Source organism: Diabrotica undecimpunctata, chromosome 4 (genome assembly GCF_040954645.1).
Source record: "Diabrotica undecimpunctata isolate CICGRU chromosome 4, icDiaUnde3, whole genome shotgun sequence".
Taxonomy (NCBI): domain Eukaryota; kingdom Metazoa; phylum Arthropoda; class Insecta; order Coleoptera; family Chrysomelidae; genus Diabrotica; species Diabrotica undecimpunctata.
The window spans coordinates 16,634,857-16,655,588 of NC_092806.1; the positions used below are offsets into that span (position 1 = coordinate 16,634,857).

Genomic DNA, 20,732 nt, shown 5'->3' on the forward strand with positions numbered 1-20,732 from the left:
GCAATGGCTAAATTATATAAAATGGGATAATGGGAAAATATTTTTCAAAAAATCCTTAAATGCAGAGAAGCCATTTAAGGAAATTTCTTTTATTAGACGAAATGGGTTGGGAAATTTAGTTCCCCCGTTGAAATATAAGGCGGATGTGCCAATAAATAAAGAAAAAAAGAAGGATCTTCTTGATTTGCTTCCCTTAATCTCTACAACTTTTCATGGGTTCTATGAAAATCTTTCATCGATCGAAACAGCGTTGCTGGACTATTCAGGTATCGACGAAGATATTGATTAAATAGTTATTATGTTTAAGTGGTTCATTCTTTTTTTTAGATTTATTTTTTTTTATCAAACTTCCTTTTTTATAACAAATAAAAAATACTTTGTTTAATAATATTATTTTCATAACCATTTTCTGTAAGTGCAATAACACATAAGTCATGGACACACTTGGGATCAAATGACACAAGTCACGAATTTCATTTTTGACATATTTTTTATTTCATGGGTGGTGGAAAATTTGGAGAATAGTCTATATTAGTATAAGACATTTATATAGATAATTATAAAAACAACAATTAAAACCAAATAAAGTAAGTAACACGTAATTTTGGGCTATAAAACGGATTTAGAGATAACCGGTGAATATTAAATCGCTTCTACTGCAAAACTAGGCAAAATGACTTATGTGCTTTCTCACCACAGTCAAAGAATTATAAAAAACCTACAGTATAATATTTTTTGCCATCGTTGATGCCGATTAGTGCTTCACTTACATTGACGTAGGTGCAAATGGCCGAGCAAACGATAGTGCTATATTTCGAGACAGTATTTTGCGATGGAAAATAAGACTTTTGGTTAGCCTGAATATGGCGTTATTATTGGAGATTAAACCTTACAGTAAAATAGGTCCTACTCCCGATGAAAAAATATTCAACTATCGCCTTTCCCGTGCCAGAAGATTTGTAGAAAACGCTTTTGGCATACTAGTCTAGTGATTCAGAATATTTTCAAGGCCGATTGATTTGGCACTGGAAAGTATCGATAAAGTCATTTGGGCTGCTTGCACTCTTCATAGCTGGCTACGACAGACTGATCCAGGTAACAACATGTCACAGCATGCAGTGGGCAGAGGGGACTTGAATACTGGAAATATGACAACTGGACTTTGGGCGGAATATAACAATATTGTGCAACCTATTTATTACCTAGGAGGAAATCATTACAGTCGAACTGTTGAGAAGATTAGAAGAGCATATGTTACCTACTTTAAGGAAGAAAATCCTCTGCCTTGGCATTGGTAAAAAGCTGGAATAACTGTTTACGATCTTTTGTTTATTCCCCAAAAATTATGTATCTAATTAAATTATAATTGTGAGGCGTATATATATTTTTGAATACATACTTGAAAACATAATTAAACAAGATTATTAAAGTCATTAGTCAAAGTTATGTTAAAAATCTTCAGGATTTGAATTGAAGATATTTTTCTTTCGTTTCAGCCAATTTTAAAACCTCTTTCTGATCGAATAGAAAGTTGTAAAACCTATACCAGTCCATTTTTAAATTGTAAACTACCTGTAATATTGCAGAAAGGGTATCCACTTTAATATTGTTCCTTTCGTCCATCTATTGAATGTTTATAAGCGAAAAGATTCTTTCAGTGTTACCATTATGGACAGGGAACGTAAATACATACTGGCATATCTTCAAAAATTCAGAAAGCTGTTCTGGTTTGGTATGCGCCAAAAAATTGAACTACAAAAGAAGAGATTTTTACAGCGTTGTGATTACTTGCATCAGTTGAAATGCCATAAATAAAGGATTTATTCATATCTTCAATAGTAGTATTTAAGCTCAATGGAGCTAAAACATCAGTAGTCGGAGCTAATTTCTTTGTTCTGGCAGAGCTAAACTTAGATGTAATTGCAAAGTCACTAAATATAATGCTGTTGAACTTGCTAATACAGATGATTGACTACAGGTGATTTGACCTGAAGCTGTGGTGGTGCTAAATCGTATGTAAGATCTGAGTTAGCTGGTCAGCTCTAACTTTGGCTTGTTTATTTGAATCGTGTTTAATAAAATCATTTGTAAGGGACGTACTGGTACTTGAGGCACTCAGTCTATTCGTATGTTTCACTGATTAGATGTGTTGTTTTATATCTGAACGTTTACCAATAACTAAAACTATTACAATCTGTGCACTCTGCTTCATTATCATAGCGTCAGCGTCCCTTTTTAATGTACTTCCAATCTTTGGAGTGCTTCTCCTTAAACTTGCATCGACGCTTGGGCATAATTAGTAATTAATGACAATATGATATGTACCAAAAAAACACTTGTAACAAGAGAATCACCCACAGCTACACTACTGACTGTCAGACTGTCTGAATCCGGTTAGATAGCCGCCTACCGGTCGAGTGCAACTGTATTGAAGAGGGGAAGAAGGCAATAGGGGAGTTCAACTGTCAAGAAGAGGGGAAGATGGCCCGAGAAGATGCATGGCAAAAATGTATCATCAATCTAACCTAAATATGGGGATTATAGTGCCCCGGGACACTTTTTCGGCACTGCGGTTACGGAGTCCCGAAATTGGAATATTAACTCTATCTTATAAATCTACTACTGAAAAAACATCTAATTCTGTAAGGGCGTTATATATTCTTGATTAAACATCTGGATAAAGGGATAATAAAAGTGAAAAATTGACGAAAGTATGAAAAGTTTTCTATTTATTTACGTTTTTGAATACATGATATAATAAGTTGTATAAAAATATGACAAACTGTAACAGTAAGAGCAAAATAAGAAAAATATTTAAACGTGTTAATACCACCGTAGTTTTTATAGAATATTCCACCAACTAAACTACCCATTGATAGCCCGATTCCATCGTAAACAGCACCAACCAAGCCCTAGTGAAAAAAAAAAAAACATTTAGGAAATTTTATTGACGTATATTTATTGATAAGTTGTATAAATAGTAGCATATTATCTATCAGAAACCATAACTGTAACCTGTATCTTTCCGCCAGAACTCTGTTTTTGATCGCATTACATGTTTCATATGTTGAGGCTCATTATGCAGTGCTATATCGAAGCCAGTCATCGTTATCATTCAATCTTCGCTTGTTCCCTGTCCCATGCTGGACATAGATGTCCCTCATAATTTTCCATGTGTTTCGATCTTGTACCTCCTGCATTCAATTCGTATGGCAACGTTTTATATCGTCAGTCCAACGTGTTAATGGACGACCTCTGCTTCGGTAGGCATCATCTCTTGGTCTCCATTCCAGTATCCGATTTGTCCATCTGTTATCTGTCATTCGAGCCACGTGACCTGCCCAGTTCCACTTGAGTGTTGCTATTCTTTCTACAGCATCAGCCACTCCTGATGTTCGTCGTAGCTGGCTGTTTAAAGCCAGCGTAGTTGTAGAAAGAAAGTCATGATTTTTAACCAAGCTTCACGTTTTTTGAAGCTTATATACCTACTGGTATTTACCTCTCTGTTTTTAAGAAGTGTGTCTAAAATGATTCAATTATATCGTTAATTCATCTGTATTTATCTGCTCTGTTTCTAGATTGCTAATTTATTATTTTTAGTTTTTTATGTTTCTACTTAAAACCTTCCTGCATTTGTTTTCCTGTTTTTCTATTATTTGTTTTGTTATAAATTTCTGCTTGGAAGATAGTGGAGTGATACCCCAGGCTTTTCTTAAGGCTAAGTCTTGGTTTCTCTCCGTGTACTCCAGCGCTAACTCAGCTACTGCAGCCTACGTTTTGTGTTTTCTCTGCCCCATCGCTCACGTGGCAGACGTCCACACAAAGGTACTTTAGGCCTGTATCTGGGTACAACATGGTCAGAAGTAATCATCCGCAGCATGCAGTGTATTAATAAATAGCTAATAAACAACAACAAACAAAAAAAAATGTTACAATTGGTTCATTGAGGTTCATTCATGGGCAAAAACGAACCAATAAAACAATCAGCAGGTCACAATAAACAACATATTTTTCTCTACGAATATAATATTGTTTGATTAAGTTAAAATTTAAAGGAAGACGCCTTTTTGTTTTTACATGCAAGTGGGCGCTGGTGAGATCATTTTATGTTTCTAGTGACAACAATGCCATCTCCGGATCAACCGGAAATTGGACTATTCCCTGCACAGTACATTTTGCTTTTTCTAAAATTAATACTATTTCATAAACGAAAGTATTTTTTCTTTCAGGTGATTTTAAAAAAATTTAATAACTTCACTTTTTTTACTGGTATTTGTGGTTTTAATTGGATTTTATGTTTACTAAAAAGTGTAAAATTCTTCTATAGTTATCTGTTGTTATGGTTTTATTCTGCTTTTCCTTCTGACTCATTCCTTACTTCATGATTATAATCAGTATTCATTATTTAATTTTCGTTTGACAGTATTCCTCTTGTTAATTTTTTGTGACTGTTATTTTTTGCGCGTAGTCTATTAGTTATTTTAACATGCAATAAAATCATTACAATTCTTTTTACCTCTTAGTTTTTCGCAATAACCCTTAAAACTTAACACTTACTTGCATAGTGGTTTGAGTACCAGGTGGAGCTATAACGCTAGCATAGGACGCCATGCATGCAAAACTTAATCCAACATCTATCCCATTGAACAGTTCAACAGGCAGGAACCACCAAGGATTTGAGATCACAGTGTATAGGGTAAATCGTATTCCTATGCCCAGTATAATCAACGACATAGCGTTGTTATGGCCTATAGTAGCGAAAATCTTTCCTGATAAAAAGAAAAACGGAATCTCACCTAGGATGGTTTCGACTGTCTAAAAATTATATACTTAGAAAATTATTTAGAAAATAAACGGTATTTACGTATTGTGGGACGTTGAAAAGGAAGGACTTTAGGTAAGCAGGTCAAAAACAGAGTATATGTGGTTGAGGGGAACAAAAATAGCTGGGGACATCGAATTGCTTGGGAAAAAACTAGGACGATTAGAAGAATTTATATACCTTGGCTCCTACATAACGAAAAATGGAACAGTAGATCAAGCAATTGCCCACAGGATACAGGCTGATTGCTTTACCTGGAAGCGAATGAGCTAAGTACTCTTTGATCGAAAAGTTGGGGAAGGGCTGAAAGGGAAGATGTATAAAGTGAAGTGAGGCTTGCGTTGGTGTACGGGAGTGAACTGGGGTCTATAACGAAGGTTCCGGAAAAGAAGATGGAGGTAGCTGAAATGGAAATGTTACGGTGAATGTTGGGTAAGACTAGAAGGGACAAAATCAGGAACGACTTGCTAAGGGGAAAAAGCTGGGGTGACTACAGTCACAAAAAAGGTTCAAGAACAAAGTCTCAAATGGTTGTCAGATGGCAGATGTAAAAATAACAACTATGTGGACAAAAGATTGATCTGTTAGTTGAGGAAAAGAGAGGTAGAGAAAAACGGAATAGAAGATGAAAGGACTGTGTGGCAGATAATTTGAGATGGAAAGATTTAAATGCCGAAGACAAGATGGATATTAATGAGTGGTGAGGAAGAGTAAAAGCTAAGGAATACCGTAGAATACCACATAAGGTTTAGGATGATGTTTGAAAAATATTATTAAAATTAAAATTTGGCAATCAAAATATATCTTTACCTGGACTAGTCCTTCTAGTGTCTTTACGTAATACTTTAAGTCACATTTTGTATTGACCAATAATAAATCTTCTATTAGCCAGTAAAGAAACTGCCAGATTACTGCTGAGTTTGCTCCCATGCATATGCACCATACGAAAAACACATTTACTTTTATATTGAGGAATACTTCAACTACATCTTGAAATAATTGTTTTGATGGAAGTGGTTGAACGTACTATAATAAAATAATGTGTTAAAATAAAAGAAACCTTTAATTTTTTAAAGAGTCTAAGTATAAGTCTAAAAAATTTTTATGGCTTTCTTAATTATTTTCTGCAAACTTGGTTTGAGTTAAATCTCGTTTCTGTTGGAAAAGTCCGATACATTGGGGCAATATACTGATATAGCAGGATTCTCTATGGAAGTGGCTTTGCATTCTCTTTGCACGTCCTGGAAAACTAAGAGTTATGCTTGGTGCATTTCTCTATATGTAGGGAGCATTCTACAATACCTCCTACGAAGCAATCAAAGGCGATTCAGCTGGTAGTAACACACGAAACAAACTGCAGGTGGATAGATTGCATACTGAAGAGCCGTGTGATATGCACAACGTTACTCGTATGTAATTTTCGTAATTCGTACGTATTTTTTTGAAAGTGCAATATGGAGAATCGGTTGGGTTAGCCGTAGCAGGAGCCTAACACCACCTCGTTGATACAAAACATACTAAAAGGTAAAATGAAAAGCAAAAGGGGTAGAGGAAAATAAGATCTCTGTGTGAAGAACCTAGAGATTATTTTGGTCTCATATCAAACCAACTTTTTAGAACAGCTGCGAATATAGTAAAAATTGCCATAACGCAACTTCATCGAGAAGATAAAAACTAAATAAAATATTTTCTCGAGTTGCAACCAGTTGCTCTCGTCAGTTCTCACTTATCTGTTGTAATAAATAATAACTTACCTCTATTCTATAACACACAATCAAATTGACGGTAAATAAACTTATAGCTAAGAAAAATAGAAAATAGTAATTTTTAATTAAACTTCCGCCTGTCAAAATGTCAGTTACATATCCTGATAATGCAGAAAATATTCCCCATCCTAATGCACCGAACATTCTCTGTTCTCCATATTTGTGATGTTCGTCTTCTAAAACAGAAAAGAACTATTAATGATGTCCCTGAATTTACTGACTTCTATAGTATGCGCATACCAATAGTCCTTCGCATCCTCACATCCTAGGGACTAATAGTAGCAGAATACACGTCAATATGCAGAGAGTGCTTTCTTTCTTCTTCATTTTAAAAGAAAATTATAAAAAATATATGTAATTACAAAATTCCGACAAAAAGAGTAGACAAAGTTATGAGAAACTACTTGTAGTGGACTGAAAATGCATTCAAAACAAATGTTAAAATTATTCTACGAATTAAACACATTCCAAAATTCTGAAAAAAATATAATAGGTACATTTGTCAGAGTATTGTTCTAAAAGTTAGGCAACACGTAGTACAGAATGTCTATAACGGGTTGCGTTTAATCACAATGAAGTTATGTGTGTGTATGTTTAGATTAATGACCTTGATTTAGACTAATTGTCCAAAAAAAATAATGAAGTTAGATATTAACAGTTTGAATTGTCAGTATTTTTATTTTATTATTTATTGTTTAAAAAAAAATAGTCGCCGATCGGTCCCCATAATTTTCTTATTATCTTCCCTTCAACCCTTCAAAAGTATTAATAATAGGATATGCCTTTTTAGTTTTTGCAGCTGGATTTATCTCTCTTCTTGTATATTGGGCATATATAATTCCTTTTTTTGAGTCTCTTAGAATTTCTTCAGTGTTTGACGCTATTTAAGCTTAACCCGAAGGAGTTTCTACGTCGTTTCGCAACCAATGACAACATGAATCCATTGGTACACATCCCGGAACGTGCTTCGAAGGAGGCGAAGACTATCCTACCGGCCGGAAAGGTGATTTTCGGCCCACCATTTTCTGGGATTCACAAGGGGTGATCTACGTCAACTACCTGGAAAAGGGCAAAACGGTCACGGCTTTACTACATTGAATTATTGGGCCGATTCGAAATTGCAGAAAAAACGACCCCATTTAACGGAGAAAAAAGTGCTTCCACCATGATAACGGACCGACTCATACCTCCGCCGTGGCTATGGCAAAATTGGTCGAATTGGGCTACGAACTGTTGCCGAATCCACCATATTTTCTAGATTTTGTCCCGTGTGACTTCTTTATTTTTACAAACTTGAAAAAAGCACTCGCAGGGCAGAAATTTAAGTCGAAACAGGAGGTCATAGCCTCCACGGAAGCCTACTTTCCAGACCTCGAGAAAAAGTAATTTTTAAGACGAGTTAAAGAAGTTGGAGCGTCGCTGGATCAAGTGTATAGAGCTAAAAGTAGTTCCAAAATGTTTGTTGTTCTTTTGTAGGCTGACTTATTGGACCCTTCTATTATAACATAATTTCTTATTATATTCAGTGGACAAATAACTTACCTAGTAAAGTAAAACAAATAGCATCTCCAATGGTTAATATCACACTATTAGATATCCAAAAGGTTAACATAGCAACAAAAAATAGCCAAGTCCAGTACTTATCTAATATTTGGTCATCTGGTATGATAGGCCGTGGAATAATTTTATTTAAATTTTCTGTTTTTGTTAAATAGCACGACAAATAGCTGTACTGATTAGTTCTTAAATCTATCGACTTGTTGTTTATTAATATATCCTTTACTGGGACAGTTAAAATGCCGTTATTAAAAACTGATTCAGTTGGTACAATATTTACATCTACTTCAAAATCTGAAGAAGTTTCATTTTCTTTACATAGAAACTACAATTAAAAAAAGTTGTTATTATAATGGTATTACTCGATTTTAAACGTTTAGAAAGGTGCGATTACATGAACCAAGTAGTCAAGATCGGCCGAGTTCACTGCAGGTATAAATGCGCGTACATATCTGACAGTGCATCCCATACACCAGAGAGAAAACAAAACACCAGAGAGAAAAAACAACAAAAACAACGCACAAAGAAGATAGTTCGTAGCTCAAATAACTCGTGGACAATCGCAACGTACAGCGTGGACCCAGTTAATTTTAAGTAGATAATTATTACATTAATATGCCTTAATTCTGATTTTGTGTTACAAGCATACTACAAAAAAAAAATCCAAAAAACACACAAATAACGGCTTCGGCCATCAAAAAAATTAAAAAACTACTAACAAAAACTGACGCAAGAAACAAAAAAAAAAAACAAAAACCATTAGAAACCCGGACACGTAGGGCCCAACCCCTTGAGCACCAAGTCCCCGAACTGAGCCTAGCTTAGAGCGGAGAATTGAGGCCCAAGTAAGCAATTTTAGTTCGCGGATAAGCCACAGTAAGATAACAGGATTATAGCGACAATGCGCCGTTCTGAGTTTTGAATTCGGTTAGGAAACCATGTTCGAGTTCTATTACCCAGGACTCCCACATGAAGAGCATTTGGCTCATAGTTGTGCCCTTATCGCGCATCAGAGTGCTATAGGGGGGAAAGGGATGGTCTGGAGCATTGGAGCCCGGTGGAGTGAGTCATGTTTTTACTCGAGTTAATACACCTCGCTCCAATGAATTGTTACACCTAAACGTAAATCTTAGGGGTGAACATGTCTCACAGGCTGGGTTTAATTAAATTGCTTGCTTGCTTGTAATGCATCCCTTTGACCGAATTTATTCGGTGTTTTCGGCGTTTGATGGAAAATTTGGTCTTTCAGACATCGGATATAATTATTGCAAGTGCGTAGGATATTATTATTAGTGAGGCGGAGACCGAAGAAGTGAAAGACCTCCCCAAAAAACCACGAAAACGGAGCTGGTGGACAACATCATTGTTCAAAAGCAGAAGTCGATATAGAGAGATAGACTTTTGGAATACGGGTTTTTTTGGTCGCAGGGCTTCGACCACATGCGTTTGCCAAATGTGTACGCGCCTTAAAGATATTTTATTAGGCAAAAAATTATGGAAATAATCTCAGAGCAACAACTAATATATCGACGAAGGAAGCTTCAGCTTATAAAAAAACAGTAAATATAAATTTTTTCTTTGAATTTCTTTTTCTTTTTTGAACTAAGATAAATAAAACACTTTATTGTTGTTCAAACGTTTCGGCGAATTGTCATTCACAATGAATATGGGAGACCGGGGTAAAAAGGACCACCTAACACTTTTTACTTGCATCTGTCAAAATTAATAAGTAATGAAAATACCACCCTAACCGTAGTTTTAAATAACATTTTTTTATTATAATGCTTAACAAAAAATGCAAATAAAGTACCACGTTTAAAAAAAACTACAACCCAAAGTGAAAATGGCGTCCAGTCCTATACACCATAGTATGCGGGGCAAATGGTATCATGAGTTAGTATTTACAAAAATCGCAAGAAAACGTATCTTCGTCTTTTTTCACACCAGCACGTGTATCATGTGACCATTTATTGTATTGCTGACACTTTATCCAGTGCTCTTCCTTCTTGATCCGACTATAAGGTTCATTGCAATAGATAAATTCCGAATCTGAATTTTCACTATTGTCACTGCTATCCCTCACTTGCTGTTTTTTCTTTGGCACAAGCTTTAAAATTTGAATGCGTTTCTGCCAATCTTTGCGTGGTTTTCGTTCTGTTATCTTGCCTCTAATTTTCCTAATTTTCTTTTGTTTCTCGAGATCATGTTCATTTGGGGTGCTTGTCAAAATTTTCGATATCTCCTTTTTAGTATTGGTTTTGTTCTTTTTCTTATATTGGCTTGGTTTTGGAGACAGCAGTTGAACTATGTCTGAAAGAACTAGCATTGATATCTGCATCAGCCTGCTTACCTGTGCCAGGTTGATAAGAATAATTATCAGATCTGCCCGTTTGAAGTTGCAGACGATTGCTAATTTTGAGTGGCAGGTCGAGGAGAGCGAATTCTTTCAGATTGGTGCAATGATGACGTGAGCAAATCTTCCGAGATGTAAGTTTGGGAAGAAGTATCAAATATTGTTAAAGGCAGAAAGTCAGTCTCGTTGTTGTGTCCTTTTCAACATTTGCTACTTTTTGAAAAGTTTTACAGCATAATGCTACCGTTTCGTACCTATATGGATATTTTTTCTCCAGGATGGGAAGTCAGGTAATAATTACATTCACACGGCTGCATTCGATGACTGCAGTGTGGAGGTAATGCTAAAAGAGTTATGCTATTTTTAATAGCTTTTATGCTATGTTATCAAAATGATATTCTCAGCAAAATTCAGCTTGTTCGTCCGATTTTCGTATGAGGACAAATCTCTGACGACTGAACTAAAATATCGTCTGCGAAACTTTCAAACCAGATCTTCTGGTAACCAAGTCCGTGGATTTGACAATTAACAAGTATATTCTGTAGTGTTAATAATAGTACTCCTTATTAAGAACATCTCTGAATTGCCTTCAAGTTGAAAAGCAGAGATTGAAAGAAGAAGTATACGTCCCAATGGAACAAACCTAGTATGCTGGATAAAAAATTACAGAATGGGATTCGATAAAAAGAGAAAAAACATGTACATGGAAGGTTGTTTACAAATGAAGTAAATGAGCTAATGGAAAGGATAAATCTGCAAGATGAAAATTGGAATCTAGAGAGAGTTAGAGAAAACGGATAATACGAATAAAGTGAAAATTGTGAAAATTTTTACTAATTATGCCATTATTTTAATATAATATTAGAAAATAATCAGCAATAGAACACATGTTATAACTTATAATTGACTGTAGAATTTTATAGGAATCTGTCAATAAGTTTTGTTATAGTTTATTTTTATGAACGAGAGAGTAATTAGCATAATTTTAACTGGTAGCTCCGACCACTCCATGAGCGTGCTCAAGATTAATTGAAAAATTACTTTGAATAATTGTAAAAAATAAATGAATTATTTCAGTGTTATAAAGTGTTATGTGTATGTAAACAAAAGTGACCTCTTTTATCACACACTATATTACAACTGACTGGCCTACATTAAAAAGGGTTTAAAAAAATTCACATTTTTTTTTAATTTTTAAAAATTACAAAAGAAAAAAAGAGTTTTTAAAACCGTCTAAGGTATGTTAAATAGATGAATAAAAATATTAATATAAAACTTACAGCTACTTGTTACAAATCCAAATCAGATTCAGAAGATGAACTTTCAGAACCAAGATTTATAATAACTGACTCGATCATTTTATCAGTAATATTGTCCAGCTTCCACATTGTTTCCTCTTCTTTAATAGTGTGATTTACTGCCTTTTCCCAGTTTTCAGGTTTTACATTATTTACGGCCTCCAAAAACAACTGTTTAACATCATGAATTTTAAAAGTGGTATTTTTTCTTGAAACTTCACTCTTTATCTGTGCCCATACCAGTTCAATCGGGTTTAATTCACAATGATATGGTGGGGATCTAAGTACTGTCATTCCACGATTTTTGGCAATTTCATCAATTTCGTATTTTTTAAATTTTTCTTTATGAAGGGCACACAACGAATAAAGTTCCTTTCTTATAGATCCGGGATGGTACGTAATATTTTTTGAACTCAGCCAATTCTGCAAGTCTTTTTTTAACCACTTGGTTGTGGGCAGTCCTTCTATAAGTCTGGAGTGATAACTTGCATTATCCATTACTATTACACAGTTCTTAGGAAGAAGATCTATCATTTGTTCGAACCATTCTTGAAAGACATCAGCGTTCATGTCTTCATGGTAGTCACCGGTACGAGTTGATTCAAAAGTTAATAAACCACCTTCAACAAAACGGTCTGAACTGCTAATGTGTTCTATTATCAGCCTGCGTCCCTTTCCTGATGGTGGGTTTAAACCAGTAGATAAGTTATTTACAAAAGCGTGCCTTTGACTTGTAACAGTTTCATCCTGCCAAAATTTATTTGGTGTATGACCCTCGTTGATCCATGTTTCATCAAGATAAAATATTTTTCTTTTTTGGTTTCTCATTTCCTTTATGGTTCTTAGAAAATGTCTTCTCCATATGACAATATCGCTTCTTTCTAATAAAATAGACTTTCTGGGATTCTTTTTCCAGCGGAAGCCTATTTCTTTTAAAAGTTTCCATAACGTACTTCGACTCATTTCTGGGTAATCCTTATCATCTCGAACTGAGACAAGAACTTTATCCAATGTTGGAAATTCTTGTCTAAAGAAGAATTCATGCACTTTCCGTCAAAGTCCTTCTTTAAAATGATATTCTATTTGAAATTTTGGTTTCCCTGGAGCATTACGTGGCATTTGAAAACTACCACATTTCTCTTCTTTAATAACTGTAAATCGTAGATTTCCCAACACCAAGTGTACTGCTAACTAACTCAACGGTCTCATCAACACTTTCACATAAACGTTTGTCTGTAAATGATTTAACACAATTAAATATTAATGTTTTTTCATTAACTGTTAGAGAACCAATTTTTCGGCGTTTACACGGCACTTCCAAATTTTCCATAACACTAGTATACACAATAAACTGCACCTTGCAACTGAAGTATCTACTTTTAGTGAACTGTTAAGAATTTTGAATACGCCACTTGGACCTTCCTACAAAATGGAAAAAACCACTATCACATTTTCTGTGGAATAAGTTTAGAAGGTAATTATCTAATCAATTACTGTCGTAGATTCCTGGAATTAAAGAATTAAATGTTTGATTGTTGAAACCCTTACTTCGTGGAATGCACTCATTTCAGATAAAATAAAACGTTTTATTTTATCTAAAGAATTAAACTTTATTTTGCAAATAGGCAAAGAATTAAACTTTATTTTGCAAATAGATAAAATAAAACGTTTTATTTTATCTAAAGAATTAAACTTTATTTTGCAAATAGGTGGGTACTTATTAAACTTTTATTGGTTATATATAACCAATAAAATAAATATCTTACATTTCTTGCAAATTCATTAGTACCTGTTAACCTCCATCACTCCGACACTGGCAACCTTATTTAGGGATTAGTAATTCTCACAACTATTGTATTCTATTCTGCTCCAACCTTTATAAATGGTGGTCATACTCAATTTAAAATTGTTTTCCTATATACTTCTGTAAACTTGTTGACAAATATCTGTTTTTTATTGAGTCACCCGTATCAACAGTTTAGGGATTTGCATACATAATTTATTGTTTTATTACTCTCTCATACATAAAAATACACTATAGGTACTGGCATTGCTATTTCTTTATTTATCTAACTATTATATCAAGGAAATATAACTGGAAATTATATCTAATTGTTGATATATTAAACAATGATTAATACAGGATATGTGACTTACCGTGTTCTGAAAGTCTTCATAAAGGCCCAAACTACACTGATGAATAGGACCAGCAGCATCAATTTCGAGGACAGCCCCCCCGCTCTTCAAAATATTGACTTTCGAAGAAAGAACTCGTGAATCTAATTTTGGAATGAACAAAATAGCCAGAGAAGATAATAGAATTGACACTCCACCTATGAGAAATATTCGTTTTTGGCAGCGGAATTTGTCAGCTATCATTCCTAGGAAAGGTCTCGCTACAGTATTTGCTATTGGCATAACGGTATACATGAGACCAACAACAATACTAGAGAATCCCAATTCTCTAATATAGGGTGGTAGGTAAGGCAAAACTGTGGATAGTCCTAAAAATCATATCTGTTAATATTAATTTATATTAATTTGTGTAGGTTGTGTAAAGTATAACACACACTTCGAAGCTGAGCAATATATTTTGTATACAGGGTGAGTCATGAGGAACTTTACATACTTCTACCATATGTAAAGTCCCTCAGGGAGCATATGATGTGGCCACTAAAAAATGTCAACTCCTCTTCTTTATTAATTAACAGGGTGATTTGTGTAATTGACCATTTATTTCATTTTACTGTAGTGTTTATACGGCTCATTTGATTTTTTTAATTTTTGCATGATACAGTACACTACTATCAAGCATTCGACTGGTATTAGCTAAACTAAAAAATTCCAGGACTGGCTTTGGAAAAATTAATTTAGGGATTCGTATTAAATATTAAACCCCGTATATATATTTTTTTAAAATGCAATAAGTGATTTTCAAACTACATAAATAGCCAATGAAAACGACATATGCGACAATGTTGTCGCACTTTTATTAAATTTTTAGTGAACGATCAAATCTTACCAAAAATAGAACAACCATAATGAAGTATCAAATTATAAGGTAATTAATTTAAACAAATGTTATAAATTTCATACATTTTAATTGAAATGATAAACTGAGTCACTGCACAACAAAAAACAGTAACTACTAACAATAACGAAGAACAATTTAAAAAAAAACTAAAAATATGTACATAGTTATGATAAACCCATAAATTAGAACTGGAAAAGATACAATAATGGTAACAAAATAAAAATAATTCAAAATAGATTTTCGAAATGGAACCCTGCAGCCTGTACACATTTTTGTTGCCGAATTGTTAATTGCCGTATTGAATTACGGATACTCTGGGGATCGTTTCTAATAGTATTACAACAATGTATAATTCTATCAATTAATTGTTGTCGGTTATTAATATTCACTGCGTAAACTAGTTGCTTCAATCGTCCCCAAATATGGTAATCAACGGGATTGAAATCAGGGGATCTTGAAGGCCACGAAATAGGACCTGCACGTCCTATCCACCTGTTGCCATAAACATTATTGAGATGTCTCACTGCCAGTAAAAAGTGTGGGGGTGCCCCATTATGCTGAAAATACATCCCTCGGATAGCAACGTTCGCGTTGGCAAGCAAATTCGGCAAAATATTTTGTAGAAAGTTCAAATAGACCTGCCCTGTTAAAGGACCATCAAAAAAGTGAGGACCTACTAATTGGTTATTTATGACACCAATCCACACGTTAACCGAAAACCTTAACTGAGAACGACGTTCTCGAATAGCATGGGGATTTTCTTCTGCCCACACATGTGAAGTTCGTGAATTATTTATCCCGTCTCTGGTAAATTGGGCTTCATCTGTAAATAGTGTCCTGTATAGTGTTGGTCGATTATTGTTAATCCATCTACAAAATTCCAACCTATCGATCTCATCTCCAGCATGTAGTCGCTGAACCATTTGAATGTGATATGGGTATAGATTATTTTTTTGTAAGACTCTACTTACTTTTGATTGAGTAACATTGAGTTCTCGACTTACTTGTCCAGTGCTTATTGTAGGGTTCATAGTAACGGCGTCCATAATGTCATCTTCCTGCGCTTCATCTACATGTCGCTCTGTTGTTCCACTAGGAAAAGTGCCATTTTCTCGCAAATAATTAAAAACTGACCCAAATGTTGGATGACTGGGAGTTCGATGATTAGGAAATCTCCTGCGATATTCTCTACTAGCAGCCCTACCATTCCCATTACAGAATCCATAAACAAATATTATGTCTGCATATTCTGTGGTCGAAAACTGATGTGGCATTTTGAACAAAAATAACAAAAGCTCTACCAAAACTAACACAATGTACTTAACGTAAATATGACAGAAGAAATATGTATTCTTGTACACATAAATAACAATTGATAATGACAATAATGACAATGGGTATAAAATATCAAGAAACGTCAAACGGTCAACGCCAACCTTCATTTTAAACTTTTTTAGATTTATTTTTATTTAGTACAGTTGATGCAATGTATTATTATTTGACATAAAATTTTAATCATTTACAATCAACAAAAACTAACACATACAAGAGGTTTGACTTTTTAATCAATTTAAATTATTATTTATCGAAAATAATGCCCCAATACGATCTATGAGTAAAAATTTAAAATTGAAAAACAATTGATTCTATCGTAGAGATAATACAAAGTGACAGTAAAGATGTTAATTTTCTACGTATTAGATTATGTTGTAGGAACTCATTTTAATTAAAATGTTTGAAATTTATAACATTTGTTTAAATTAATACCTTATAATTTGATACTTCATTATGGTTGTTCTATTTTTGGTAAGATTTGATCGTTCACTAAAAATTTAATAAAAGTGCGACAACATTGTCGCATATGTCGTTTTCATTGGCTATTTATGTAGTTTGAAAATCACTTATTGCATTTTAAAAAAAATTTATACAGGGTGTAATATTTAATACGAATTCCTAAATAAATTTTTCCAAAGCCAGTCCTGGAATTTTTTAGTTTAGCTAATACCAGTCGAATGCTTGATAGTAGTGTACTGTATCATGCAAAAATTAAAAAAATCAAATGCGCCGTATAAACACTAGAGTAAAATGAAATAAATGGTCATTTACACAAATCACCCTGTTAATTAATAAAGAAGAGGAGTTGACATCTTTAAGTGGCCACATGATATGCTCCCTGAGGGACTCTACATATGGTAGAAGTATGTAAAGTTCCTCATGACTCACCCTGTATATACCTACAAATGTAGATTAATCATTATTATTTTTAATATGAATGAATAATGCATAATAACCCTGGAAAGATGATGACAGTATATGATATTCCTGGTGTAGTTAAGTAGACATTACCCTGCAAATATAATGAGAGGATTTAAATCTTCTGGTATTTGGCCTTTGAATGCTGATACATTTCAAGATAATGACTTTGCGCCATTTTATGTTACTGATCGGTCAAATCCTGTAGAAGAATTAGAAGCAAACATAAGGAAATTTTAAAATTTGATCTTGAAGATCCGGAACTATTAGATTCTGCTTCTGAATTCGACATCAGCACCACTGAAATAATACATACCGTGGAAATTGCCACGGAACCAATCTCAAGTTATTCAGGTGTTCAAGATAACTTTTCGCCATCGAAGATTAGACCTTTACTAAAGGCACCTCAGCGGAAACAAATTACAGTGAATCAAAACAAAAGAAAATCTACTGTCCTGACAGATACACCTGAAGAAGAAGGTTTAAGAATCGAATTTAAAGAAAAAATTAAAAAAAAAACAGAAGACAGAAAATACATCTAAAAAAATGAAAAAAGAAAAAGAAAAAAGCAAGAGTAAAGAAAAATCAACAAAAACAAAAGAAGGGGTAAAAAGAGTAAAAAAAAGGTCTTTAGTCTGAGTCAGAGGCTGATAAGTGGTATTGTTTGGTATACAGTAAACCATATAGTGAATCAGTTAAAGGTGAATGAGTTGAATGTACTGTGTGTAAGCGGTTGACACACGTCAACTGTGCGACAGGAGATATTATCTCTTTTATTTGCATTAATTATAATATCTCTGATGAAGATTGGAGTTATTCATAATATGTCTTGAAGTTAGTTATTTTTTTATTTTGTCAAACATAAATATTTGACATTTTAATAAAATATAAATATTTTACAAAAATTTTATTTGTTTTTGATAAAAAGCTGGAAAATAACATTTTTAATGACATTTTTAATGTTTTGTAAATTCTAAATTTTTGCACTGTTATAATAGGTAGACTTGCATATTTCTTGCGAGGCCCCTTCCAAAACGGAGATAATAGCAGCTATCAAATCTCTGAGAAACAACAAGTCACCGGGAATCGATAACATTGCTGCTGAAATACTTAAAGCTGATCCGCATCTAACTGCTGAACTTTTGCTCCCCATAATCCGAGAGGTGTGGGAAACAAACCACATTCCAGCGGGCTGGAAAAAAGGTAACATTATCAAGCTTCCAAAAAAAGGCAACCTCACCCTGTGCAAAAATTGGAGAAGAATAACCTTGCTTACTGTCATAAATAAAATTTTCACGACCATCATACTGAAAAGAATAACAAACAATGTTGAGTTTCGAGCTAATCAAGCAGGCCTTAGACCAGAATCCTCCTGCATAGACCACATTAATACTGTGAGGGTAATAATGGAACAATCGGTTGAATGGAACACACCCCTATACATGGTTTTTGTTGATTTTGAACGTGCTTTTGATAGCTTGTCTCACGCTGCTGTATGGAAAATTTTACAGCTAAGAAACATCCCGCAAAAAATAATTTCCATTATAAAGTCACTATATACTGATGCGAAATGCAGCGTGACACACAATGGGATTAACAGTGACGAATTCGACGTACTTACTGGAGTTAGACAGGGATGCGTGCTTTCTCCGTTTCTTTTTAAGATAACTATAGAATATGTTGTCTCCAAACTAGACTCCGACATAAGAGGGATACAATGGACGTTAACCACACGCCTAAGCGATCTAGAATACGCGGACGATATCTGCCTATTAGGTCAAAGGTTCCAAGATCTGGCTTACCAATTGGAAACACTTTCCACTGAAGCCAATAAAATAGGTTTGAAAATCAATATTAGTAAAACCAAGTCCATGAGAATAAATGCAAGGAACAACACGCTATTTACTATCGACAATATGCAGATTGAAAATGTGGAAAACTTTACGTATCTTGGATGTGTCATAACAGAAAATGGAGGTACAGAAGACGATCGTATGAGGATACGAAAAGCCCAACAAGCTTTCAGCACCCTCAACTCTGTTTGGAGATCTGGCGAGTATACTACAAGGACAAAGATCCGAATATTCCGATCAAATGTCATGTCTGTTCTACTCTACGGATGTGAAACCTGGAAAGTGACAAACACCCTCACAGACAAACTGCAGGTCTTTGTTAATAAATGTCTACGAAGAATTGTTCGTATATTCTGGCCTAACACCATCAGAAACGAAGATCTGCTACACCTGACCGAACAAAAGAGGGTACAAAATGAAATTAAGTCCAGAAAGTGGGGTTGGATCGGTCACACACTCCGAAAAAATAGTTCCAGTATCGCAAAGACTGCCCTAGAGTGGAATCCCCAAGGGAAAAGAAAAAGAGGTCGCCCAGTACAAACTTGGAGAAGATCCATCATGGACGAGATAAGAGGCCAAGGAAAGTCTTGGAATGAGGTGAAGGCCTTAGCGCAAAATAGAACCCGATGGCGCGTTTTCACTGAAGCTCTATGCTCCACTTAGGAGTTCAAGAACCTTATATATATATATATATATATATATATATATATATATATATATATATATATATATATATATAATAGGTAAGTTGTCACGTAGCATTTTTTTGGTAAAACGAGTTAATGAAGCGTTGAGTGTTTAATTAGTGATATTGGTAAAACCGCTCTCAATATATTTTTGATTTTATGAAAATTGTTACAACTAGATCCCTCCTCTTAATGTGCGTCTTAATCTATTTTGATGTTTTACTTCTAGACACTCATAGTATAATCTGACATTATTTTTGCCTACCTGCATGATAAAAAAAATAATGAAGTTTGATTGGGAATAATTTCCAATTAATTGCAAATCTTGATGGCACTCTTATAACTTTCATATTTTTAACAATATCACACACTAATGATTACGATTCCATAAAATATTTTGTTATTATTAGGTTAGAAAGAAAAAGACAAATTTTAGGCCAGTCTTAATGCGTAAACAATTGGGTAAACAGATTATACTTATCGTTTTATTTTTAATTGTAGTTGTAGATCGTTGTTTATATACATAGTTTCAAAAGTTATGCATCACTCAAAATTTTAGCTATTATTAACTGTTTTCAGAAATTACTGCTATAGATCATTTATAATAAAAGAGATACTGTTATTTTAATAAATAAAAAATTAAAAACTAAAAAATTTATTTCTAATTAAAATACACTGAGGTGCAAAAAATCGATCCATGGGTATTATTTGCTGAAAAAGAAAACGTTTGAAGATATTAGTTTTAAATCAGGTATATATGTAAAAGTATATGTTACATTAAAATAATTTTTACAGATTAGGTATCCAAAAAATCATTTATTTATAGAGACATACGCCAAAACTCAAAAATACAAGAATATTCAAAACTTTCTGAAATTAAGAAAAACATTGATAATAAATCAATATCTAGTGTTTCCCCCTCGGGCCTTTATAACAGCCTGTACACGTCTAGGCATTGAGGTAATTAACCTCTGGATATCAAATTGATCCAATTGGTCCCATATTTCCTGAAGAGCCGCTGTAAGTTCAGCCAAGTTGTTTGGACGGAGTACTCGTGCTCGAAGACGTCTTCCCATCATATCCCATAGGTATTCTATGGGATTGAGATCG

General features: G+C 34.0%; 1 protein-coding gene across 2 annotated transcripts; it reads right to left on the bottom strand.

Moving 5' to 3' along the window:
- Window positions 1–2,702: 2,702 nt before the first annotated feature.
- On the bottom strand, window positions 2,703–20,065 carry LOC140438150 (major facilitator superfamily domain-containing protein 6-like). 2 transcript variants are annotated; one of them, XM_072527859.1, is made up of 7 exons: window positions 19,888–20,065; window positions 13,954–14,300; window positions 8,131–8,470; window positions 6,577–6,761; window positions 5,633–5,848; window positions 4,558–4,815; window positions 2,703–2,912 (listed from the first exon to the last, which is right to left on the bottom strand). In XM_072527859.1, exons 1-7 carry the CDS (start codon window positions 19,970–19,972, stop codon window positions 2,730–2,732), a joined length of 1,614 nt encoding a protein of 537 aa, XP_072383960.1. In that variant the 5' UTR covers window positions 19,973–20,065; the 3' UTR covers window positions 2,703–2,729. The 2 variants fall into 2 exon arrangements, with proteins under 2 accessions (XP_072383960.1, XP_072383958.1); XM_072527857.1 differs by having other exon boundaries at window positions 6,577–6,764; window positions 19,888–20,061.
- Window positions 20,066–20,732: the final 667 nt, after the last annotated feature.